This window comes from Vombatus ursinus, unplaced genomic scaffold (genome assembly GCF_900497805.2).
Source record: "Vombatus ursinus unplaced genomic scaffold, bare-nosed wombat genome assembly UNPS02012179.1, whole genome shotgun sequence".
In the NCBI taxonomy this organism is placed as follows: domain Eukaryota; kingdom Metazoa; phylum Chordata; class Mammalia; order Diprotodontia; family Vombatidae; genus Vombatus; species Vombatus ursinus.
Genome location: NW_020951957.1, coordinates 180,712 through 208,693, shown reverse-complemented (window position 1 = coordinate 208,693; position 27,982 = coordinate 180,712). Strand labels below are relative to the sequence as shown.

General features: G+C 40.0%; 1 protein-coding gene across 2 annotated transcripts in view; it reads right to left on the bottom strand.

The window, feature by feature from the left end:
- Positions 1-6,207: 6,207 nt before the first annotated feature.
- Positions 6,208-27,982, bottom strand: part of SETD7 (SET domain containing 7, histone lysine methyltransferase) — a 69,142-nt gene continuing 47,367 nt past the window's right edge. The window contains exons 5-8 of one of the 2 annotated variants that reach the window (XM_027857542.1): positions 21,750-21,831; positions 20,142-20,259; positions 18,905-19,062; positions 6,208-11,369 (exon numbers count right to left, since the gene is read on the bottom strand). In XM_027857542.1, the coding sequence (XP_027713343.1) occupies positions 11,189-11,369; positions 18,905-19,062; positions 20,142-20,259; positions 21,750-21,831 (539 nt within the window). In that variant the 3' untranslated portion in view covers positions 6,208-11,188. Of the gene's footprint in view, positions 11,370-16,407; positions 16,491-18,904; positions 19,063-20,141; positions 20,260-21,749; positions 21,832-27,982 lie in introns of those variants that run through there. The other variant, XM_027857543.1, reaches the window with a different exon arrangement.

Here is a 27,982-nt window from a genome sequence, read left to right as displayed (position 1 = left end):
AGCTGCCTCTAAACAGGGGAAGATTTGTATGGTCTGGGTTGGGAATGAATTTAGGTCTACCCACACACTGTCCCTCCCAAAACTGTCATGTGGAAGAAGGAGAAGTGTTCTGCTTGGTCCGGGAAAGCAGAAGTAGAAGTAATAGGTGGAAATTGCAAAGTAGTAGGTTTCAGCTCAATCAAAGGAAAAACTTCTTAAGAACAAAGCTGTCCAAGGGAGGAATAGGTGGTCCCTGGATGCAGGTAAGTTCATTATCACTGGAGAACTTCAGAATTTACGTTGTTCATTCACTGATTCAATTGAAGAACCATTGAGGTCCCATTCACATCAATGACTATGAAGGCCACCCCATGCATACATAGGTATACCTCCATAATGGTATTAATTGGTTAGCTGAAACATGACAGTAGGTGAAACAACACGAGGAAGTTGAATGCAATGATCTCTGTGGTCCCTTTTATGCTTAAAACTATATTCCTAGCATCATGAGTGGACTGACTGGCCCAGTTCTTAGAGCACGGATAGACTTGCCATTCCTGGTGAGTCATATAGAGGATGTGCAATTCTGCCTGCCTGGTTTCATTCCAACATACAGAGGGTTGGTGAGTCTATTTCCAGTCACAAGCAACCGAGGCTGGGGGAGGGGGGACTGTGGTGATGAAGAGTCTTCTGATTGACTGAAGAGTCAGAATCTGGGGTACATACAAAAGGTTACAAAGGATGATCTCTTGGTCTCTCAAGGCTTGCACTGAGGCACCAGGTGGAAAGGAAGGGTAGCGGTTGCCCTTCTCTCCCCACCCTGCTGCCACATGTCTCTGTGGGCATTCTGTCTGCTCCTTTCATGCTTATTCTTGTCTGTTCTGAGGTGAATGAGTATCTGGAAATGAAATACCAAGTTGTGAACTGGTGAACTTCAAAAGGCCACAAGAACCATGAGAAGCCCCTTTAGTGACTAAGCTTTCATAGTAGAGAGCATCAGAGGTGGTAGCAGCAATAGCTGATTCTGGTAGAGAGCCAGCCCTGAAGAACAGCCTACTTGACCCAGTCCAGTAGTAGATGGACCCATTAGTTGAGATGCTGCACCCTGCAAGAGGCCAGTCCTGCTGAATAAGGGAGCAATTCATGCATTGCAATGCAATGCCTTGAAATAAACTTCGTGGGGACTCCACAAGGGGTGAAAAGAATTTATAAGGACCCCTTCCACCCTATGTGTTTCCTATACATGAGCCTAACTTTGTACTTTAGGCTTCAGCACACTCTCTACAGAAACCTCGATATACCTAATAGGAAACTGCACCATGAAGGGAGAAAAAGTCAGCTCCCCTCTGGGGACCCAACCTGTCAGAGCAAGTTGGAGATGGGGTGGGAGAATGGTCACAGAGGGGAGTGCTACACTAGGAATTTAGAGTCAGAGTCATGAAAAGTTAGAAATGAATGGCACCTGTGAGACGATTCTGCCCAATTCTCTCATTTCTCAGAGGAGGATAAACTATAGTTCATATTTATATAGTCTTTCAAATTCTGCAAAGTGCTTTTACACAAATCATCTTTCTTGATCTTCACAGCAACCGTGGGAGGTAGAAACACTAAGGTTCTGTGATGTTACAGATGTTTTCCCCTTTTTACAGATGAAGAAATTTAAGCTCAAAGAGAGTTAAGTGATATATTCATGCTTGTGCATGATATTGGAGGCAAGAAAACTTGGACCTTCCATTCCAAGTAAGCCAATCTATTTGTAATCTCTTATGAAATGCTTCCTAATTCTCATCTCTGTGCTAATCTTTTCACTTGAAATATTACTCTGTATCTTTCACATCTATCAACTCATGTCAATCAATCGATAACCATTAAGTTTCTACTATGCGCCGTCTGGTTATCTCCTTCAAGACTATGACTCACAACGCACCTCCTCCTTTAGCTCCCTAGGATTCAAAAATCATCTCTATGCTGATAATTCTCAGATCCACTTACCCAGCCCTAAACTCTCTCTTAATCTCGAGACTCATATTTCTAACTTCCTATTGGACATCTTGGACTAGATACCCCATAAACATCTTGAACTCAACATGTACAAAACTGAACTCATAATCTTTCTTTCTAAGCCCCTCTCCTCTTTCTATCTTTCCTATCACTGTGGAAGGCACCATCATCCTCCTGGGTGTCATCCTTGACTCTTTATTCTTTTGTTACCAACACATGGAACACTGGTGAGTCTATTTCCAGTCATAAGCAAGTGAGGGGTGGTACTGTGGTGGTACCCCATATCTAAACCATTACCTTTGTAACATCTCTACCATGTACTTTGTCCCCTCTCACAATGCCACCCACCTTGGTGCAGACACTCATCACCATCTACCTGGAATTTCGTCCACTGGTTGATCTTCCTGCTTCAGGTTTCTCCCAGCTACAGTCCATCCTTAACTCTGATGATCTCCTTAAAGTACAACTCTGACATCACCCTCACTTAATAAACTCCTTTTGCTCTGTTACCTTCAGCATCAAATAGAAAATCCTCTTTTTGGCAATCAAAGCCCTTAGTCTGGCCCCCCTCCTACACTTCCAATCTTCTTACAACTTACTCCCCATCTCTGCCCACATACCCTGCAATCCAGTGACACCAGATCACATGTTGTTTGTACATAGTTTGTACATAGTTTCCTCCATTAGCTTATGAGCTCCTTAAGGGCAGGGCCCTTGGCCTTCCTTTGTATCCCCAGAACTTATTTAGCACACTGGCTTGCATCATTAGGCACTCAATGTTTGCTCGTTGATGACTCGACTCTAGGAATAATTTTTTTCCTTATTAGTGTGTGTGGGTGTGTTTGTGTGCATATTCTATCTGTACTTTTGTGGGAGAGGGGGTGGTGGGGCGGGAAAAAGTGCTGGTAATCTTCCCCATATTGCTTTTAAAATGTGGTTTCATAAATACATGATTTTTCTCTCCAATTAGATTGTAAGAACAAAGACGATAGGATCATAGATTTAGAGATGGAGGAGCCCTTTTATGGTGGTGGTAAGAAAAAAAAAGAGACAGAGTCTTGCAGCCAGTTAATTTTGGAGATGGAATTTAGACGTAGATACTTATTCTCCAAAATGGTCTCTCCATTACTCTATCCCTGCCTTTCTTTAGTATTGCCGATGACCTCCAGAGCACCTGTTCTAACATTTTGTACAAACTAGGGGAATCATGAGTGTTTCACAAAAACTTAGTTCGAAATGAGATCTTGTATAATATTAAGCATTCCACTGGAAAGGATATGGATCCTTTGTACAAGTACCTATAAAGGAGGAAAAAAGAGAAGTATGACAAGACAAGATTGTAATTTTTTTTGTTTAATACTTGCTTTGCTTCTATAGCGCAATTATAGCAATATTTAAAATTCACTTCTCATTACAAATATTTGTCAAGTTTTATTTCAGAAACATTTTTCCTACTTCCTTATACATGCACCCAGACACACTATAAAAACTCATTCAAAACTCAATAAGGGCAAACATCATTCATGTAAACATCTTTCATTAGTTTCCCATAGTTTTAAAAATCACAACTCTACAGATGTTGGATAAGGCTTATCAATTTTGTTTAAATGCTGTAAGAGACCAATCGAGAATGTTTGCATGGTACAGTGGGGTGGGGTTCCTGTTTTGCTGCGGTGTCTTCTGCAAACTCACCCCAATCTTTCAACCCTTAAACATACCTTACAATCTACTAAGTGACAGTTCAGGTTAAATGAAAAAGTAGAAGAAAAATTATTGAAGCAATTTGTATAGGTATAGAGCCATAACTAGGAATTTTTGTGCCAATGGAAAGCTTCACAAAGCATACCCTCAAATTAGTTTGGTTTTTTTTCTTTCAGATATATTCAGTTGAGGGTGGAGGAAGGCAGAAATCTCAGGACAATGCCCCTTAATGAGAAGACAGCTACCCCCGCCCCCGTCCAAGACACTGAAACCCTGAAGGTGAATGAGGCCACCACTGTGATGGGTCCCACAATGGAGGGGCTCAATTGGGGTATATTGGTTAGTGTTGGGGGAAAGATACTGTCTGTTGCCATCCTATTCTAATTAATTGTTCTTGTTAATTAAGTGCCAAGCTCAAATTTTGTTGCCCTGGGTCAAAGCCCCTGCCACTCTACCATAGTTATAGCTCTGTGCTTGGGAATTTTCTTATGTTAGAATCAAAATTATAGTAGCAAAAAATTGAACCACCTAAATCTGTATTAGGATGTGTGCACATACATTGAAAATTAATCATAACAAAATTACTCATTTTATTTTATCCAAGAGGCACCATTAAGAAAACTCAAGTCTTGATAATCCATGGTAACAAAATTTTACTTTCTCATTTTTGAGGGATAATTGAAAGGTATGTCCTAGAAATTCGACTGGTCTTAATATTAAAATGACTTCAAACAACTGTGAGTGCATAATTGTTCCATACAGAAGGGGCAAGATTCTCCTCCTGTCTGAATAGGTGTCTCTCTGGTAGTAAGTTAGGAGTTCAGGAAAATGCATTTACTCCAGAACTGAGATTAGGTAATTCGCCACTCTGTAAAATGCTGGTTGATGCTCTCTGCTCTTTCTCCAGCCCCTCCTTCTGGAGGGTGAAGATGTGTACGCAGGAGCTATCGACAGAACTTTGGGGATCTCCCCACCCTGAGAATGAGGCTTAACCTGATCTTCACTAAGAGCAACCTAACTGGGTCTGTGCCTGGGCAGTAGGGATGGAGGTTAATAGCAGCTGGAAAATGCATCTCCAGGTTTCCAACACCCACTTGTGGATTTCAGTGATGCTGCCCTAAGAAGATGCGGCCACACTGGGTAATCACACTATTTGCATTAATGGCTCTGATTGAGTTTTAGGACCCTTTAGTGACTGAAGAGTGACTATGACTCCATCAGCCCCTAATTTACTACCCAGAGGGGACTCAGGCACTGGGGGAAATGGAGCCTATTAACTTCTTCAATAGCAGATGTAACAACTGAGGAGAAGTCACTGCTACTTAGACTATTTTTTAGGCTCCTGACATTTATAAAATTGTTCTGTATTCTTTGCTAATGCACTCAGAAGATCCTCACAAAACTTTGTCTTTTTTTTTTAAATAGCACTGGAATAAATCAATTTCATTTAAATATATTCATTCTACCATGAAAATATCTCATACAAACATCTATTTACATACAAATGCATTAAAATTTGTGGAAAGTGTTCCCCACACCTGTGGATGTATGGCTTCAATATTTTAATTGCTTTTAATGTGTATCCTTATGCTTGGAAAATAAAATGTGCATTAAAATTTAATAATTTTCTAAAAATAAAACAAAAAAGCAAAACAGGAGATTCAAATTTATAACAGGGAAAAAGCAAGAAAGAATCTTACTGGGGAGCTTCAAATGGAAATCTTTAAAAAATTGCACACCTTTGATCTGTGGAAGATAAATATACAATTATTAGATCCTGTGACACCAGCTTTCTGTTGGTTGGTTAGCTGGCTTGTTTACTTTTGAATCATTTACTATAGAAAAAGAAATGCCTTGGTTTGAAATCATCCCTACTTTTCAGACTGAATCTTGGGTGAATGACTGGCTTTCTAAAAACAGATGCCTACCATTTCTACCTGAATATTTTAAAAATATTCTCCCAGGGGAGTTTTAAACCTTTTCTTGGTCTGGATCATCAGCACAGGAAACACCCAGTGTGCTAACTCCCTCCACCCATGCAGATCAGCAACTCAAGGAGTTACCTGAGGTTCAAAGAGGTTAAGAGACGTAGTATGGTCATATAGCATGGCCTAGTGGGTAGAGATATGACCTTGGAGTCAGGAAGACCAGGCAGGACTTGAACCCAAGTCTTCCTGATTGCAAGGCTATATCTGTATCCATTAGGCCATGCCATCTTTCTTTTAAAAATATTACACATATATATATGTGAAGATACATATTTCTATAGACGAAACATTACTGTTACCATATTCAACAACCTGAACAATTAAAATGAAATTAGCCTTGGTGGTATTTTCAGGTTGTTAACATTACAAAGATAAGAGTTTTTCCATATTTCAGGCATTTCAGAATACATCTCTGGTCCTGAACTGATTCCTAGAGGGGCTTTTAAAAATTGATTTTCTTCTTGAGTTTCTTAGGTAGACCAGGGTGAAGCAAGTCACAGAGCAAGCAAACAAACATACAAAAAAAAAAACCCCAAAAACAAAACAAAACAAAACAGAACTCAAGTCCTAATCTGTTCCTTTCATCTGGGATCTTTCTATGAAGAAAGCTCTTCCTTCCCAACTCAAACGCCATTCAGGGATAAGATTCTATGGATCAGTTCTGACTGAATGCTTATCAAAGCTCCTGCTTCACCAAGGTTTGAGAAGATGCTGAGAAAACAGAGAAGCATGCGAAAGAGTCAGGCTGAGACCCCTAGTGACAAAAGCTCCTTGAGGCTAGTCCACAACTAAGCATGCACCAGCTCTCAAGGTGTTTTTGTCAACATGAAGAAGATGCCCTTTTGGGCCCTTCACCTTCAATCTTTGAAATCCTCGCCTCGATGACACTAGGGAAGGAATGTGATCCAGCTTTCTTCCTTATCCACTCTCTTCCATGTCATCCCTGTGCATTCCAAGGTTCTTCCCTTTATTATGCTTCTGGTACAAGCAAAGGCCAAGTTCTTCCCTTGCTCTCCTCCCCACCCCTCACCACATTCACGCGTGTGTGCCCAGATTCAGTGAGGGCATACATGGAGATGAGATAACTAAAGGAAGAAGCGAGGCCTGGAACACTCATTCTTTCCTGGGAACCTCTACACCCTCAACTTCTTCACCTACATACAGAAAGCATGAAATCCAATCCAGATTTGGGGCAAAAACCTGCACTTTTATAGATGCCTAGTCTCCAAGTCTAAGAATGACTAAAAGATCCCAAGTTCCTTGGATTAAAGAGCCCCAAAAGAATGTAAAAATCAGATTGGAAGACAGGGAACCAGGGCTAGGCCTTGTTTGCAGAGTTTTTGCCTCCAAGGAAGACTTAACAAAAACCTCAAAAACCAATGCTTAAAATGTAAGACCCTCCATGCTCACTGCTAGGCTGTTGTGGAAGTTGTTTTTCTTCTGTGAGGTCCAGCCTCTAAACTAAATCCCATAGAATAGACTGGGGGCTGGGGGACCAGATTGGAAAAAACGAGGCAAGAAGCTCCATCTACTACAACGCTGAAAGAAATAGCGGGGTGAAGAGTCAGTATGGACAGAATCGTCTTTAGGTAGCCATTCCACATTTGCCAACAATCAGCACCAAAAGCCTTTAGCAGCAGAATGAGCAAAGCCACTGAGAAGTGTCAATGATATAGCCTGGCTAACACAAAGGTCAGCAACCCCTTATGTTCTATATGGCACCATCAAGACTGACCCCAAACATCTGTCCATTAGAAACTAGACTCATATTCTTCCAGAGTGCTCTCAGAAGGAGACTGTTCACGCAATAAATAGTGATACAGATGAACACATTTCACATAAACTTAGGCGAGGGCTGGGGGTATCTTCCTCTCTCTCCCTTCACCCACAAGGGCCACCAATAAACCTCCCACAGCTTATCCAAAGCAACAAAATACAATTTTTGACTCACCGGTGTTAAAGTGGAAAAACAAGGAATATGAAATAGTATCCAGTAAGTCTAGTTTAGTGGAAAAGGCAACAAGGGAGAGAGAGAAAGGGAAAGGGAGACAAAAAGAAGGAAAGACAGCAGAAAGGAATGAGGAAGCAGAGGGAAACTGATGGATGTATACTGCATGCACATGCACAGAGATGGGAGCAAAGGTAGGCAAGTTAGGTGGTCACCCAGGATGTGAACATGTAGGGGTTGTAATTAGGGACTTTGGGGATATCATATTTTACAAATGCACATGTTTTTTAATGCCATAAAGTTCCATTCTCCATGGCATGTAGGTTTTATTTTTTGGAGTTGTATTTGTTTCAGTGAAGGAGGTTTTCCTGTCCCTTTTCTAGACAGGAAAAGTCAGGGGAAACATCTAATTTTCAAACCCCACCAAGAGCACCTAAATGCCTTGTCCCAGCTTTGTACATATGTGATATGATGCAAAAAAGAGAGAGAATAAAGAAGAGGGGGAAAGGAGAAAGGAAGAGCCAGTGGGCAAGACAGGCTATGTATGTAGGACAAAGTGCACAGGGGATGGAGACAGAAGACCAAGGGTCAAAATCTTGCTTCTGCTACTTGTCTCTGGGACCTTGAGCTCTGAGACTTTGAGCAAGTCACTTTGTGTCTTGGTCTTCATCTGTAATGAGGTCCCTTCCAAACCTACAAATCTATCTCTCTTAAACTCTCCTGGAAGACAGAGACAGAGGTAAGGAGACAGAGGGAGAGAGAAGGAGATAGGGCCAGGGAGATGGTCAGTTTTCAGGTGAGCATCAGATCACAATGATTGATTCAGAATATTAGCTTTGGAGTGCGGTCACCTATCAGATGTGGAGATGGAAGAGACCTTAGAGAGATCAACTAATTCCACCCCTTTGTTAAATAGATGAGGAAACTGAGGCTCAGAAAAATTAAGTACCTTCCTGAGGTCACACAAATAGTAAATAGCAGGGTCAGGATTTGAATCCATGTCTCCTGACTCAAGATCCAGTGCTCTTTCCATTATACTACACACTTTTCACAGCTTGTCACTTACTCTAATCCTTTACCCTTTAGAGGCTCCATTCCAAATGGCTTACCCCAAGGAATCCACTGGGGGAGAAATTATCACTTGGAGTATCAATGACCAAGGCAACATCACCCTGAGGAATGCAACCATCAAATCAATGGCTAGAACTACCCTCCCTGGCTAGAAGTTCCTCTGCCCTGTCCTAGATTGTTCATAATTCTGTGATTCAAATGACTGGGATAACTAAATCCATTTTTCTTTTGCTAACTGCCCAGAAAAAAAGATCACTCACCTTCAAAAACATTCACTTATATAAAAACCTAAGCACCATGAGGACAACCAGTGTGTAAGTCCAAGAAACACTGTCCCCTCTATCACAGTTTATGGAATGGGGTATTTCCCCAAAGTGGTGGTCATTCTCACCCTCTTCCTTGGTGTTTGTTGATCAGAAAGATATGCAGCTTACTCATTCTTCTTCATGGCTGATCTATGGCAGTGCAGAGGAGGATTCATTCACCATTGCCACCTCTCCCCAGTGCAAAAGCATCATATTCACTCTCTCAATAAATACCGGGTCTTGGAATGGCCACATCTATTAGTAAAATAGTGAGAACCACCTGGGTCTGACTGAGCTCAGGAACCATGGGGTCTTGTGTTAACAGCCCTAGCTCAGGATGAGCACCCTGGGAAGCATGGCGGCACAGATGGTGGGGAGGGGAGAGGCTGCCTCTGCATAAGCCTTGACAGCAAAACCCGCACAGAGCAAGCTCTGTGGCCAGAGAACTGAACCAAAGGCTCAGGGCCTTCAATCAAGTCCAGTAATATGTAGTGGTGCATACGATGATGAGTAACCTAAGATTTGATTTGAAATAGCAAATGCTGATTTCACCTCTTTATTCACCACATACCCCTGCCATCTTCCAATCAACAAATAGCTCCCTCTCTGATACAACTCAGAAATCTTTATCTATCTAAACTAGATGCCTAAGCTGACTAGTTGGGTGTCAGTTTCCACCAATGACACTTTGCAAATTAGAAGCACCGCTGCCCTAGAGACCTATGTCAAATGAAATGCTGGCATGGCCCAAGCAGTCTGAAGCAGATATTGCTAAGCTTTAGCTGTGTTTAAGCAGTTGAAAAACAAACCAAAATCCCCCAAACCTATAAATCCATTCAGAGCAATCCAAGTCATAGTATAGACCTAAATAGCTACCTTACATAGAGGTTTTTTTTTGTTTGTTTCTGCAATTTTTTTTGAATATATATGGCTTGCAGAGTGGCTGAAATGCTATTTGCTTTGACTATAATGTATTATTTTTGATTCACAACTAGTACAATGCTTTGAAACAGGTAAGTAATTTGCAAACACAATGGTGAAGAGCTTTTGCCTTAAGATTCTATTCTGATCCTAAAGATCAAAGTTTGCGCCATAATTATTTTGATTAAAGAGCAAATCCCTAACCCTTTTTGCATTCTACATGGGGACTCAGGGTTGGTTTTTGAACATGGCATTCAATATACTATGCCCCAAACAAGACTGCTCTTTAAATATCTCATGTTATGTAAATCTAAGTTATTGTAGGGCCCATGAGGGGAGGAAGACAGCATTGTCATGGCCCCAGATTGCTGCCTCCAGGTGTTAATTCCTCCCTCCTCTTTCTTTCTGAATATGAATATTACAAATCTTCCATGGTTTGATGCAAGTAAATCCAACCCCTTCTTCTTTTTGTCTTAAAGCAAAGAGCTCTTCATTTTCATGCAAGGATATTAATTCTATAAAATACACTGGCTCCTAGAACCAGTTATTTATATCAGGATGTAACAAGGAAACAATGATATAGATAGATAGATAGATATAGAGAGAGCGCCATAGAGATCTATACATAGCCACTCACACAAAATCCATTAGAAAGGTTTTTCCCTTGCAGGAGATTTCTAAGAAAGGGGGAAATGACTCAAAAAAACCAGGCTTCTTCTGTACACTAGGAAAAACAAAGTCATTCTATTGCAAAGATACAGATCAAAGGTTAAAAGGCAAATTATGCTATGTTTAGAGAATATTTAAGTTTAATAATCCTCTAACCTCCACTGTGGCATGTATGCAAAAGTGTAATCACACCATTAACATTGGCCATAGAAATAGCATCATGGAAAGCCACTAACTAAAAAAAAAAAAAAAGAACAAAAAAGACCAAAATACCCCATTTCCCTTTTTTCAGTCAAATCATTTGGCATCTCTGAATATGGTGCAGACTTAGATTCTAAATACCCAAAGGACATCACGCTGTTTTAGGCAAAATATTAAATAATACCTCCCAATCAGGTGTTGTTGTAACGCTAGCTAATTTTAAACCTAGCATGAGTAATAGAGTCAAAACTAGTTAGTATGCAAGAAACTCATTGCTAACACAGAGTGAGAGGATATGATGTAACAGCATGAGCAGTCCCTGGTTATCCAGTTTCAGTATAAACGTAGTGCATAGATCCAAATTTCTACTCCAGGTCAATAAACCAAAGAGCCGAGTTTGTATTTCACTTCTCCTGGGCAGCCTGGAAGACCTTCAGTTCCATCTGATACCACTCTGGGGCTTCGGGCATACTCTTTCCAGGAGGGTTATGATCATATCCGTAGGCGACAGTGAGCTCCTCATCTCTCTCCACTGCTTGTTTGGTGCGGATACATTTGATGGGCCCGAAACGTGGATGTGCAAACCTAAACACCAAGACAAGTTACTGTCACTCATGGTAGTTTTTAGCATCTGTAATAAATATTGTCCAAATGTCTAATTGCATTGGCTTCAGCCAAGAGTTGAGGACCAAAGGCCCTTTCAAATGATCTTCACTGGAAGCATCAAGGGTCAACACCTCCCATCAGTATCTTGACTCTTTTAGAGCTTGTCTTGTGCTCACTATATATACATATATGTGTGTATGTGTATAAATACATACATGTATACACACACACACACACATATATGTGTATACCCACCCACCCACACAGACAAACCAGTGATTATATAACCAATGAAACCACGTTAAAAATTTATCCTGAATGATATCGGTGCTGGGAAAAGGATAGTGGACCTGGGTTCAAATCCTGACTCTGCTGCTTATTATTTGTGTAACTTCAGGCAAGTCACTTAACTTCTGTTTCCTAGTTTTCCTCACTTACAAAATGAGGAGTTTTAACTAAATGACATCTCTGGTTGCTTCCAACTCTATACCATAATGATATATCATTTTTCAGTGGTTGTGTTTGTTGTTTAGACATTTTCAGTCACGTCTAACTCTTCCTGACCCCTTTTGGAGTTTTCTTGGCAAAGATGCTAGTGTGGTTTGCCATTTCCTTCTCCAGCTCTTTTTACAGATGAGGAAACTGAGGCCAACAGGGTTAAGTGATATGTCCAGGGTCATACAGTTAGTGTCTGAGGTTGGATTTGAACTCAGGTCTTCCTGACTCCATGCCTGGTGCTTTAGCCACTGAGCTAAACTATGATGGTATGTCATCTCTCAGTGTGTATAGCTGCATAAAATTTGAGCCCTTGGAGCTGCCACTGAGTTCTATGGAATCTGGCAGGCATTTATTAAGTACTCGCCATATTCAAGGCACTGTTCTAGGACTGGGATTACAGATCAAAAAATGGAAGAGTCCGTCCTCTCAAGGAGATTACATTCTATATGGGGAAAATGACATGTACACAGGTACATATATACAAAACACATAACAGAGTAAAAACTGAGAGAAGGGGGAGGAAGTCTCAGTTTCCCTGCTCTTAGAGGGAATGTTAAGGAATCTGAGCATCCTGATGTACCACTTGTATTCTCAAAAGCTCAAGATGCACTGAAGCATCTTATCTTTATTTGCATAAAAGTAAATAAAAGATCTTAGAAAAGGTAAATCTCTAAGCTCTCAGACAGCCTGCCTCTCATGTCTTCCTAGCCACTCCTCAAGAAGGCAGCAGCATTTTCACACTATGATGTTCACTAATCAGAAGACATAAGGGGGGCATGATATCATCTCTATTATCGGGCTTCTTTCCCTTTGCTTGGTGGTACAGAGGATAGGACACCAGGCCTGGAGTCAGGAAGATTCATCTTCATGAGTTCAAATCTGGCCTCAGACACTTACTAGCTGTGTGACCCTGGGCAAGTCACATAACCCTTGTTTGCCTCAGTTTCCTCATCTGCAAAATTAGCTGGAGAGGAAAATGGCAAACCACTCCAGTATCTCTGCCAAGAAGACCCCAAATGGGGTCATGAAGAGTTGGACATAACTGAAATGATTGACCAACAATTTCCCTTCGCAAAATGGGTTCATTTCCACAAGTGGCTTATGAAATTAACCTTTCCTTTATAATTCTACCAGAGAAATAGAGTATGGAAAGGGGAACTAGGGATAATTTAGAAAGTCTTTTTTTTAGGCGATTGGGGTTAAGTGACTTGCCCAGGGTCACATATGTAGTATGTGCCAAGTGTTTGGTCTGAGGTCAGATTTGAACTGAGGTCCTCCTGACTTCAGGGCCAGTGCTCTATCCACTGCACCACCTAGTTGCCTCTAAAAGTCTTCATTTTCTAAGAACACGGTGTGATTGATGAATAGGGAAGTAATGGCTTGGTGAGCCCCCATAGAATGGGATAAAAGGAGGGGCTGGAATTAGGGCTTTTCTGTAATTTAATGTTATGGAAAGGAGTTTCATCAGCCAACATGTCTCAGGTCATCTTTCATCTTGAAGGGAAAGCTTTTTTTGACACAGGCAAAGAAATTCAAGAATCCCTGATTATTATCTCTTAAATTTTCTCTATAAATAAAGTTACCCATTGTTAAAACTATATGAAAAGAATGGAACTCTGGCTGACATTTTGTTCCAAGATCCAGGTCTATGATTTTTATGTTTCCTTTTTGCTTTGTCATTTCCATACTCATTAGCAAAAAGCTTTCAAGGGGTGGAAAGAGAAAAAGGAGAAAAGAGCTCCAAATCATTTATTTCAGGTGTTGGTTATTATTAACCTCTCTCTCTCTCTCTCTGTCTCTCTCACTAGTGTTTTAAGCTTTACCAAGCACTTTCTTTTAACACTAACCCTTCAGGATAGATAATTAGAATTCTAATTAAGCCCATTTTACAGATAAGGAAACAGAGGCCCAAAAAAATCTAGTATTTGCCCAGAGTCACAGAACCTGTAAGTTTAAGAGCTGAGGCTTTAATGTAGGCCTTCTAAGTCCAAGTTTCATGCTCTTTCCACCATGACTCACTGACTCTTCTTATGACTATATCTCTGCACTGAATGATTTTTTGGGTCTGGACCTGTGATTTCATATGTGTGTAAAACTGTCAGCATGAATTCCTCTTCCAGTCCAAGATGGAGCTCATCTCTAAGCTGTAGTCTTCAAGAGTTGCCCATATGTAAACTTAGAGTATGTAAAGGACTCACAAAGCACAGTCTCAGTGTTGGAAGGGACCCCAATGTCCATACAGTCCAACCCATGCCCGAATACCCATCACCTCTACAAGAGATCCAATAAGTGGCCATTCAGCCTTAGCTCAAAGATTTCTAGCAAGAGAGAGCATGCTACTTTCCAATGTAGCCCATTCCACTTCGGGGATTTCTACGTTAAGTTTTTCTTTCTATCAAACTGAAGATTTTCACTCTTCAATTTCCACCCACTTTTTCTAGTTCTGTCCCCAGGGGCTGAGGAGATCAAGCCTAATTCTCCTTTCTCACAACCCCTCAAATATTTTGAAGAGAACTATCATGCTCCCCTTATGTCTTCTCTAAGCTAAACATACTTAGTTCCTTTATCCTCACATGGACCACCTTTGATGCTCTCCTGATTATCAGCATCCTTCCTAAAATATGGCAGCCCAGAACAAAATAATAACCTAGGGTGGTCTTCCCAGGTCGAAGTATAGCAGCATTTCCATTCTTTCCCCCTCCACCTGCCTTGCCCTAGGCACTATGCCTCTATTTGTACAGCTGAAGATTGTATTAACATGCTTGGCTACCAATAACAAACCATTGACTTGCTCTGAGCTTGAGGCAACTCAAAATCCCAGTTGTTTGTTTTTTCAGATGATCTATCTAGCTATAGCTTCCCACTCTTGTACTTGTGAAGTTGTTTTTTTGAACCTGAGTCTGAAATTTCACATTTATCCTAATTAAATTTTATTCTATGACATCTATCCCAATGTACTAGTCTATTCACTTATATTTGAATCTCGACTGAGTCACCTATCTCTCTTAATTGCTGGCATTTGAAAATTTGATAAGCATGTGATCTATGCTTTTATTGATGCCATTGACAAAAAATGATAAATAATACAGGGCCTAAGATAGATCCTTGGACACCAGAGACTTATTTCCAAGTTATTGCATTGAAAGGAAAAGATGGGTTTCATATGGAGCAACAATGAGCTCATATAACCTGACTTTTCCTGTGCTACACTTTTCATCAAAACAAGATATCTACGTAGCATGCTGAGGATTCTGAAATATAACACAGTTTGATGTGGAAAAGGATTTGGTGATTAGGGGTCTTCTTCACAGGAAATTTCAATAACTTCTCAGTAGAATATTATTAAAATGTATCTTTTCTCTCTATTGCCAATTTCCTCCCTTTCTCAACAGTACAGGGTCCCCCAAAGCAATCATTTTCTAATCTCTCTCTCTGATACACTAAACGTCTTAATCTTATGTCACTATCAAAATCTTGTTTTCCAGGAAACTCGTTTGCAAAAGTAAACAAAATATGACTACAATCAAAACCCTATGGAAAGCAGAGAAAGAAGTTAGGTGCTGAGCTGGCAATCTCCAAGCTGGTCTAGACACTTTCTTATTTCTGAATTTTTTTTTTTTGTTTGGCAAGGCAATTGGGATTAAGTGACTTGCCCAGGGTCACACAGCTATTAAGTGTTAAGTGTTTGGTCTGAGATCGGATTTGAACTCAGGTCCTCCTGACTCCAGGGCCAATGCTCTATCTACTGCATATTTCTGAATTGCAATGTCAGTTGGAGAGATGTTACCATGATATCGGTGGTAGGAGGTGATGGAGGGACTGGTCTTCAAAGTTTTAAACCTTGGGGGCAGCTGGATGGGGTGGCGCAATGTATAGAGCACCAGCCTTGAAGTCAGGAGGACCTGAGTTAAAATCCAGCGTCAGACACATAACACTTCCTAGCTGTGTGACTCTGGGCAAGTCACTTAACCCCAATTGCCTCACCAAAAAAAAAAAAAATAAGTTTTAAACCTTGCTAGTTTTAGCACTGAAATTCACCTGGAGGGAGCAGATCCAAACGTATTTTCACAGCGTGCTCACAAGATAATCTGATGGCCTCTTTATTAATCTGACAAATTTTTATGCAGTTCTTTTTTTCTATTTTAGTTACAGATAGCTTGGGAGACAGTGTGTTGTCAAAGGAAAAACATCGCCCCTGAAATCAGAAGATCTGGATATGAGCCTGGCTTCTACCACTTTCTAGTGAGGTAACTATGTACTTTTCCCACTTTGGGCCTTGGTCCTCTCATCTGTGAAATGAAGGGGCTGCAATGGATCACCTCCAAGGTCCCTTCCGGCTCTAACATTCTCTAATTCTGTGAAGACAGAAATAGCAAGTCACAGCTAGTACAACATCAGAGGCAGGATTGGAACCCAGGTCTTCCTGACTCCACAGACAGTCCTGTACCTACTATACCACCCTCCACCCATTGAAGGATTAGGACACCAAAGCATACATGGATGTATTCTCATATACACACATACCTCCTTCCCCCTTAATGAGCATTCTGTCCTTCTATAGAGAGGGTCCAAAACATATGTGCACGTGGATGCACTCTGTACCTGTGTACATATTTACATGTTCACTATACACACAAATCACATGCACACTATATACTCACAAATCACTACATGTAAATACAAGATACTATACATCAAACATACACATAACACATGCACACTATAAACACATAGAACATACTATGCACTTACAATGCACACTGTTTATATTAAAAATATAACTCACATACCACCATACCTATATTTGAAGTTACAAAAAGAGCTGCTTCTCTTTGCCAATGATATTCAGCTGGAATAATTTTTAAAGTATTTGAAAGAAATATTGATTTGTATAATTAAAAACTTACATGACAGAACCAGGTATGTTGAGGAAAACTGAACTAAATGACACAATGTAGAGATAGTGTGATATAGTGAACGGAACGCTGGGCTTTAAGTCATGAAGACTTGATACTTGAAGACCTTTGATACTTAACTTACTACCTGTGTGACCCTGGCCAAACTGCATAACCTCCATGAGCTTCAGGCAACTCCCTAGCCTGTACTTACTAAATCATTGATGGGGTGTGATTTTCTATCAGTACTGGTGGAAGGAATTCCCAATCTGGCAGTGCCTCCCACCCCCATGCCACATGCATGCATTTCCCATGATTTTGTATGATTTGTGCAGTGGTAACCACTTCTAAGGCATTTCCTCTTTATTTTGAATTACTGAGGATCTTATACCTATAGGTATAAGTTGTATATTGGTGAAGAGAAAAATGCTAGCATACTTCACATTGCATTTCCTCCACTTTTGTGGGAAAACAAACAAACAAACAAACAAACAAACAAACAAACAAACAAACAAACTCTGCCCTTTCAATGGATCCCAGAATTGGTGGACCTTGGAGAGAGTTCACCATCATTAGGTTGCTCAACTTCATTTCTGGGCTTTGTGTAGCTGGGGACAATGCTGGCGCCCACACCATTTTGTATCACACAGCCCTTTGCCCTCCTTCAATACTTGTCATCAACTGCCAGGGAAAAAAGAAGTCTCATGCCCGAGCAATGTTTATGCCTCCTCTTAGTCACAAGAGGGATATTTTCCCGGAGCTTGGAAAACTATCTATTTCAGAATGGACGAGCACATCCAATCTGCCTGGAAGTCTTTTTGTTACCTATCTTTTGAAAATATGACCGAACCAAAAGCTTCAAGGCTTCTCTGAGCCTCAGTCTCCCCATCTGTAAGATGGGGGTAATAATAGTTGCGGCATTACAGGGTTGTCGTGAGGCTGAAATTAGATATTTGTAAAGCACTTTATAAACTTTAAAGTCCTGTATAAAAGCCAGGTATTGCTGCTCCTATTTTTACTAGGGATGTTAAAATGGACCTCAAAGGAATGGAAACATGCATGACAGGTCCTTGGCTAAGCAGAGATGCAGGAGTAGCCTGTGGTCTGCTTTTCTTCTCCTGCTTAACACCTTTTAAAATCGTAGGATCATAGATATAGAACTGGAAGATACCTCTAAGGTTACCTAGAGGTCACTCCATCATTTTTCAAAAGAACAAACTGAGGCCGAGAGCAGACAAAGGACCTGCCCAAGACAGCATGAGAAGGAGGAAATGAAGGATTTGAATACGCCAACTCCCAAGCTCTTCCCATGGAGTCAGAGCTGGAAAGGACCTCAAAGGTCATCTAGTACAACTCTCTCATTTTGCAGATGAGAGAAACTGAGGTCTAGAGAAGACTTGCTCAGAGGTCATCACCCAGGTAGTTAAGTGGCAGAGCTGGGGATCAAACCTCGGCCTGTCTAACAGCAAAGCCAGCATTCTTTCCAATGTACCATCTCCACATTTTAGTCATCTCTATTACTTCTCAAAAGTAATTTATCATACCAGCATTTCTGTCTAATATCTCAACTCTTGTGGAACAGATAAGGACAGAGAAAATAACAATCACCCACTTCCATTTGATCTCTGCCTACCACTTTATTTATTTATTTATTAAAAAAATTTTTCTAACACTTTAATATCTAGCACCTCATCGAGGTCAGAGATTGGCTTGTTTATGTTAAAATGGTCATGAGGTTGAGAGCTGAGAGACCTTAGCATTCTCATCTACTCGAATCCTCTCCTTATAGATGAGGATTATAGGATTTTTAAGCTGCAAGAGACCTTAAAAATCATTTAGTTCAACGTCTCTCCCCCTCCCCCTACCAGTTAGTAGATGAGGAGAATGAAGTCAAGAGCTATAAAGTGACTTAGTCAAAGCAACATGGGGTGAGGTAGGAGAGCCAGGATTCAAACCCAGGGCTTCTGACTCCAAATCAAGTCTTTCCAGGACCCCAAGCTGCCTGATGGAATTTGTTCTCTGCTAATGAATGATCTGCATGCTTCCCTTTCACCACAAGGTCTCTCAGGTGATGGGGCCAAGAGGACCAGCATCTCTTTACCACCTCCAGCTTGTACTTACACGTCATAGATGCAGTTCGGAGTAAAGGAGTGATTGGCCTTGTGTCCCAGGGAGGCACAGTACTTGGATGTGTGGTTGTAGGGCTCAGGCACATCGATGACCGTTTCATCATCAAGAGAGAGTGTGTTTCCATTAAGGTCCCAGTCTCTGTCATCCACCTTTCAGAAAAACAATATCATAACCATCACAGAGCTATGACTTTTCTTCCAAGAAGTGTAAAGAGCTTTGGGTGGATTAATGCGTGTGTCCTTACAACTTTGTAGTCGATGAAGTTACGAAGCATCTATCCCTCCACCCTCTCATTCCCAGGGGGCATACAAGTAGGGCCATAACAAGGCCAGGGTGACCAGCACTTTGCCCCAGGACTTGCCCCAGTAGAGGAGAGTGATAGTTTTTATATTGCTTTAGTAGGTAGAAACAAATGAACTCAATACTTAGTCAGCAAAATACCTTAAAATAGGAAGCTAGAACATAGCAGTGGCCACCTTCCCAGCAGCCCCCTCAAGATATCCATGTCCAGGGCTCTGGGGTCTCTATCTCCTCCCCATAGAACCTTGTGTCCTAAGAAGTCTGCGGTCTTTCTCCAAGTTCTCCCATCCTTTCTCAATCACCTGCTTTAGATGTGTCTGCCCAGGTGTTAGAATTCCTATTTATTTTTAATGCGCACAACTTAGAAGGGAAAAAAACAACTACCCTTAAAATCCCTTTGGATGGGGCAGCTAGGTGGTGCAGTGGATAGAGCTCCGGCCTTGGAGTCAGGAGGACCTGAGTTCAAATCCAACCTCAGACCAAACACTTGACACTTACTAGCTGTGTGACCCTGGGCAAGTCACTTAACTCCAATTGCCTCACCAAAAAAAAAAAAAAAAAAAGCAAAAAAAAAATCCCTTTGGATGCTTCATATAAATCATTTCACCACCTTGATTCTGAATCAAGAACTTTTGAGTCAATCTGGGTAAGAGGCAGAAAAGGGGATAGGTTACTGATTTGTTCTTAACCTAGATCCCAAATTTGGGCACGAGCTCACTTTTGATACATGCCCATGCTTGTAAAAGAGGCAAGGGCAGGGAATGTGAGCCCACTTTACAGCTGGGAAATGGAGGCCCAGGTTGATTTTCCTTTCCCAAAAGGCATTCAACTTTCTTCTCTTTATCTTTCTAATGGCTGCTACTGTTGAGATTCCCAATGGTGCTCTTTGCCCTCATCAGCTGATTGTCTCTTCCTCAGTGACACTTACTTCTTGGTGTGTAATTCGGATACCATTATAAAATGATATAACTGTGTTAGGTCCCACTGCTACTTTAGAAAACAGTCCTTCTCCAGCATTGGGAATGTGTGATTCAGCAACATAAACCCTAAAGAGAACCAAAACAAAGGGTAAGAGATGAGCCTTCAGAAAGGTCTGGAGCTCTCGGAAGCACAATTATCCCTCTATCCACAATGTCTGCCTGTGCTATTTACAAGACTGGGGCTAAGAAAGGGCCCAATAACTCTCCCCTGGCTCGGAGAGGCAATGAACAATTGAGATACAAGGTGTACCCTTTGTCAGACCTGGCAGATGGGCTCAATAGAAGGAAAAGTCTTATTAGGGGACAAGTCAAGTTATTGGGAAGTGATAGTGATACCAAAAAAAAAAAAATGTTGGGTTTTTTTTTTAAAGTATCAATAAAACATTAAAGGGCAGCTAGGTGGCCCAATGGATAGAGTGCTGGGCCTGGAGTTAGGAAGACTCATTTTTGTGAGTTCACATGTGACCTCAGACATTTACTAGCTGTGTGACCCTGGGCAAGTCACTTCATCCTGTTTGGCTTAGTTTCCTCATTTGTAAAATGAGCTGGAGAAAGAAATGGCAAACTGCTCCAATATCTTTGCCAAGAAAACCTCAAATAGGGTCACAAAGAGCTAGACACTGAAATGACTGAAAAAACAAAATTAAAGCCTAATTAAAACCTTTTTTGCCTGGCAATTGGAAAAAAGCACAAGATAAGTCTCTTTTGAGAAGGAAGAGATTACCTTTAGAAAGGTCTTATAACACCATGTTGAAGTTTTTAGTTTTTGTGTTTTTTTAAAAAATAACATTTTGTATTTTTGGTAAATGTAAATTTTTCACTAGTTCACTAAAGCTACTTTTCCCTCCATACTTCCCGAGGGAAACCTTTCCAAAAACTTAAGAAAGTCCTACCTTAGCTTGTTAATGCTTAAAAGTAAGGTCATTTTAATTGGGAATGAAACTTTTAAACAACAGTGTGAAAGGCAGAGCTGATAAAGTCATGTTCAGTAAGTACTTCATATTAAAAAAGGTTGAAATAAAGAGGAAACATATGGCATTGTACAGTAGGGTATAACCTCTGTTGATTATTTCCAATTTATTTTCTCTATCTTGTTTGTACATAGTTATTTTTAAGCTGACTTTTCCATTAAACTGTGAGCTCCTTTAGGGCAGAGATTGTCTTTTGCCTTTCTCTGTATCCCCAGAGCTTAACTCAGTGCTTGGCATGTAGTAGGTGCTTAATAAATGCTTATTATAGACTGACTGAACAATAATAATATTAAGTCACTTAACTTCTCTGAACCTCAGTTTCCTCATCCATAAAATGGGTTAATCATATTTGCATAATTATCTCCCGGGATTGTTGTGAAGCCCAAATGAGATACCATAGGTGAAGAACTTTGAAACTTAAAAGTGTTGTGTAAAACAGAGTCATGATTATTATTAAATGAGTAAGTAAGCTCAACCATACAGAGTACCACCATATAGCTCTAGTACTAACTCCATAGCTGTTTCATATTAGATAAGTGAAATGAGAGTCATTTTAAAATTCTGAAGGAAAAAAACACAGCCCACCTCTCTGACTCGTAAGGATCAGGAAGAAGGGGATTTGTAGAAATGCAGGATGGAGTCGACTTATCAAAATGGTAGACAGAGCCTAAAAAACAAAACCCAGGCAGAAGCACCATTAGCATACAGTAATTAAAAATACTCATATCTCTCTCTCTTTCCTTTCTCTCTCACAGTAACAACAAATGGCAAAATGTTTCAAAGAAAATTATACCAAATTATTCCCTAAAGTAGAAAGAAATCCTGTAAGACAGAAAACAAACATAAGGCATTTAGAGACATCATGGGATATCCATTCACTCTCCTTGGGTCATTAGGATCACAGGATCATTGATTCAGAGGTGGATGAGACAAAACTGCAGAGCCCATCTACTCCAGGCCCCTCATTTAACAGGTGAGGGGACTGAGGCCCAGAGATTTCAAGTGACTGGCCCGAAGTCACACAGGTAGTAAGTGACTAAGCCAGAATTGGAACATAAGTCCTCTAGATTCCAAATCAAGGATTCTTTTCAATACACCACATTATCATGTCCCAAAAGTCTTAGTGCAGTTTAAAGCTATTAAATAAGTTCTCTACTAATTTCCATTTACTTTATATTGCTTAGCAGAATACAAATCTTTTTATACAGGGTCAATCATCCAGGAAGATAACTAAATAGGTAGCCACAGGCAACCTCCTCCCTGCCTTTTTGTTAAATAAATTTTAATAGTTTAAAAACGCATTAAGACTTTGGGGACAAGAGGTGGAGCCAAAATGGCAAAGCACAGACTGGGATCCAGCTGAACTCTCCCAACCTTTCCCTTCAAATGACTTTAAAATAATACCTTGAATCAAATTTTGGAGTGGCAGAGCCAACAAAAGGTCAGAGGGAGACATTTATCTAGCTTAAGACAACTTAGGAGGTCCATAGTAGAAGTCTGTAACACTGGAGTGGGCACAGGCCCAGGGCAAAGCAGGAATACCAGCAGTGGGCCTTGGAGAAGGGTACAACAGCAGTAGCATCTTTGGGAACTCTCAGACCAGAGGCAGTAAGGGAGTCAGACAACTGTTCAGAAAGAGAATACAGTGGACCGTTTGCTGGCACTACATGCAGCTGGCACTGATTGGCAACTCTATTGCCCATACGCAGTTCTGGGTCAAAGTTCCAGGGAAGAGAGGAGTGCTTGTGATTAGTCACAAGGGACCAGGGGCCCTGGTCACAGTTTTGGGACCAAAAGGAATGCTAATACTTATGGATTTAGGGGATCAGGGACACTTCCTTTGTAAAGACCAGAGTACAGACCAGGAAAGAAGTGACCACTCCTCTCCCAAAACTTGCAGACCCCCAGAACTAGCTTTGAAAACAGCAGCACAAAAAAAGCCTGAAGCTTGGGACAGAGCCTTCTCACCTCCTGGTGAGCAGAGCCCAACTTTAACATAAATTTTAAAGTTAAGAAATAGGCTGGGAAAATAAGCAAACAACACCAAAAAAGAACTTGACCATTAAAAGCTACTACTACTGCCATGGCAGGGAAGACCAAGACATAAATTTAGAAGAAGAAAACAATGTGAAAAAAGCTAAAAGCAAAGTCTCAAAGAAAAATGCTAATTGTCCCCAAGGACAGCAAGAATTTTTGGATGAATTAAAGGTAGAGGAAAAATTGGGAAATGAGAATGATGCAAGAAAACTATGAGAAGAGAATTAACAGCTTGGTAAAAGAGGCACAAAAAATGTTGAAGAAAATATCACCTTAAAAAAACAGAATTGGCCTACTAGTAAAATAGGCACAAAAATTCACTGAAGAAAGAATTTCTTAAAAAGCAGAATTGGTCAAATGAAAAAAGAGGTACCAAATCTCACTGAAGAAATAATTTAAGAATTATCCTAAAAACCATGATCAAAAAAAAGCTTAGACATTATATTTCAAGAAATACTTAAAGAAAACTGCCCTAATATCTTAGATCCAGAGAGTAAAATAGAAATGGAAAGAATTCACCAATCACCTCCTGAAAGAGATTTCAAAATTAAAACTCCCAGGAATATTGTAACCAAATTCCAGAGCTTCCAGATCAGGGAAAAATGCTTTAAGCAACCAGAAGGAAACAATTCAAATACTGTAGTGCTACAGTTAGGATCACACAAGATTTAATAGCTTCTATGAGAAAGAAGTAGAGGACTTGGAATATGATATTCTAAAAGGCAAAGGAGCTAGGACTACAACCAAGAATAACCTACCCAGCAAAACTGAGTATTTATAGTATTTGTACTTATTGCATATTTATAGTATTTGTACTTTGGTGGGAGGGGGGAATGGACATTTAATGGAATAGGGGACTTTCAAGCATTCCTCATGAAAAAAACAAAGCTAAATAGAAAATTTGACATTCAAACACAAGACTCAAGAGAAGAATAAAAAGGTAAACATGAAAGAGTAATCATAAGGGACTCAATACAGTTAAACTGTTTACATTCCTATATAGGAAAATGATACATGCAACTCCTAAGAACTATCGTATAATGGCAGATAAAAAGAACTTACATAGACAGAGGGCATGGATGTGAGTCAATTACATGGAATGTAATTTGGAATGATCTCCAAAAAAAAAAAACAATGAAGAGAGGTGAGAAAAAGGGATTTCCTGGGATAAGGGGAAGAAAGAGGTAGAATGGGGAAAATTTTCTTACATAAAAGAGGGGCACAAGGAAATGTTTTTACAGTACAGGGGGAAATGGAGGGTGGCAGGTAATGCTTGAACCTCACTCTCATTGGAATTGGTTCCAAGAGGGAAAAATGTATACAAACACTGAGTTGGGTATAGAAATCTATTTTATCCAATAGGGAGATAAGAAGGGAACGGGATAAGAGATATGGGGGAGTGATAAAAAGGGGGAGGACAGATTGGGGGAGGCAGTGGTTGGAAGCAAGATAGACTTTTGAGGAGGGGCAGGATAAAAAGAGAGAGAGAAGAATAAACAGAGGAAAATGGGGTGGATGGAAATGCATAGTTAGTGATCATAATAGAATGTGAATGGGATGAACTAACTTGTAGAATGGAAACAAATAGAAGAATGGATTACAAACTAGAATCCAATAATATGTTGTGTTCACTTGGGACAGAAAGATATACACAGGGTTGAAATGAAGGGCTAGAACAGAATCTATTACGCTTAGCTGAAGTGAAGAGGCAGGGGTGGGAATCATGAGCTCAGACAAAGCAAAAGCAAAAATAGACCTAATTGTAAGAGATAATTGGGGAAACTATATTTTGCTAAAAAGGTACCATAGACAATAAGGTAATATTTTAAAAAATTTTATAGCAAATTTCTCTGATAAAGGTCTCACTTCTCAAAAACACAGAGAACTGAACCAAATTTATAAAAAAAACACAACTATTCCCCAATTAACAAATGGTCAAAGGATATGAACGAGCAGTTTTCAGAATAAGAAATCAAAGCTATCTATAGTCATATAAAAAAAAGCTCTAAATCACTATTGATTAGAGAAAGGAAAATTAATATAACTCTGAGGTATCACCTTACATCTGTCAGAATTGACAAATGCTGGAGAGGATGAGGGCAAAATAGGTGCATTAATAAACTGTTGGTGGAGTAATGAATTGACTCAACATTCTGGACAACATTCTGGAACCATGCCCAATAGGGTATAAAATTGTGCATACCCTTTGATCCAACAATACCACTACTTTGGGTCTGTAACCCAAAGAGATCAAAGAAAAAAAAGGAAAGGACTTATATGAACATAAATACTATAGCAGCTCTTTTGGTGGTGGCAAAGAATTGGAAATTGAGGGAATGCCCATCAATTGGGAAATGGCTAAACAAGTTGTGACATATGATTGTGATGAAATACTGTTGTGCTACAAGAAATGACAAGAAGTTTGGTTTCAGAAAAAAGATGGCAAGATCTATATGAACAGATACAAGGTGAAGTGAGAAGAACCAGGAGATCACTGTACACAGTAACAATGTTGTAATGATGATCAACTGTGAAAGACTTGGCTACTCTGATCAATACTGTGATCCAAGATAATTCCAAAGGACTCTTAATGAAAAAATGCTAGCTACTCCCCAGAGAGAGAACTGATAAACTCTGAGTGCCAATTGAAAAATAATTTTCTTGCTTTATCTACTTTCTTTTGCTTTTTTTTTTTTGGCAACGTGGCTAAAATGTGTTTTGCATGATTTCACATGTATAATTGATATCATATTATTTACCTTCTTAGAAGGTAGGGGAGGGGTGGGAAAGAGGAAGAGAATCTGGTACTAAAAACAAAAAAAAATGTTAAAAATTAACAAATTTTTTTAAAAAATTAAAAAAAAAGACTTTGGGGACACCTTGTATATTGCTGCAGCTGTCAGTTACTGTATCTCTGTCTTCTATCATTTTGCCTTTGAATTTGCTGTATTCAAATTATAGAAATGTATAAACCTAATATTTTGTCAAAAAGTTCTTAGTGATGCAATTTTTAGCTCTCTCCGGGCCAGATGCTAGCAAGCAATCATTTTCAAACTTTCAGTCCACATACCACATTACAGATAAAAGAGCTTCAGAGAATTCATTCTGCCAGCCACGCTCCTTTGTCACAAGCAAACATAATGAGAACTCCACCCCCACCAGAATTAGTGAGAGGAATGGTGCTATTTTTGGCAAGATGTGAATAAGGCCACCTCTTATTGCTCCTGAATTCTTCAGAGTGTCAAGGATCTGATTTCACCAGGGTGGTTACTCCCGGTACCCATGCTTGTCATAGTACACCCTCACTTTAGAAGGCCATCTAGAAGACTGTGGCTTAAAAATTCATCACCTGCTGGACAACATGAGTCTTGTTAAATATTAAAAGTTAATTATTAACTCATGGCAGAAACAAAAATGGGGGGGTTGTCAGTCATATTTCAATAATTTAAACTACAATGATCACAGATAGGATCATGATTTCATCATAGATCATAGATGATCATGGGATCATTGAGCAGGATAGGATCTTAGAGGCTGTCAAGTTCAACTCTCTCAATTTATAGATGAGGAAACTGAGGCACAGGGAAGTTAAGTGGAAATTAAACCCGGGGCTTCTACTTCCAAATCCAAATTACTAGTGTTTTTCTCTTTCTTTATCTCTCTCCTCTTCCCTCCCCAGTTTCCTCTTCTTTCTTCTCCTCTTCTCTTCTTTCTCTCACAGTCTCCCTTTCTGTCTTTCCACTTACAAAGTTAAAGCTAATTCTACTATTGTGATTTCAAACAATTACAATGCCACCATCACCATCTAATACTATAGATGTTGTTCATTCATTCAGTTATGTCTTATTCTTTGTAACCCCATGAACCACAGCATGCCAGGCTCTTCTATCCTCCACTATCTCTCAAAGTCCATCCAAGCTCATGCTCATTGCTTCCATGACACTATCTCTCCATCTCATCCTCTGCCATCCCCTTTTCCTTTTGTCTTCAATCTTTGCCAACATCAAGGTCTTTTCCAATGAGTCCTGTCTTCTCACTATGTGGAAAAAGTATTTAAGCTTCAGCTTTAGTATTTGACCTTCCAGTGAATAGCCTGAATTAATTTCTTTAAGTATTGACTGATTTGATCTCCTTGCTGTCCAAAGGAATATTATTCCCATTTTACAGATGAAGGGAACTGAGGCTCCGAGAAGGAAATGAGGCCTCAGGTTATACAGTTATTAAGTGTCTCAGGTAAGATTCAAACCTGGTCTTCCTGACTTCCAGTCTATCCCTTTTAAACTCTATTATGCTGCCTCTAAATTTCAAAGGGATCATGATGAAGGTTATAGAATACTCATTTTACCCTCATTTTACAGGTGAAAAAAACTGAGCACTAGGCAATAAATAACAGAGCTGGAATTTGAACCCATTTCCCATGACTCCAAATGCAGTTCCCTTTCCACTATACCACAAAGGGAAGGGGTGACAGAATATAATGAAAACCCTTTTTCAGAACATACTTTGAAAACCACTGCTCTTGGGAGACCCACTGGGTGAAACAGTCTCCGAAAGTGCTTATTCATGCAAGGTAAGTTAACTTTTTCAGGACCCTGGGATGCCTCTGAATATCCCATTGGTGCTTAACTCATTTTCCAATTAGGTAGGATATGGACCTAATTCCAAAATCAAAAGCCAGATAACAATCCATTAAAAACACGTAGTTCAGGGAAAAAATAACCACCACCACCAGCTAAACAGATTATTTCCCTGTGAGACTTCTGTTTCCTTTTGAGCAAACT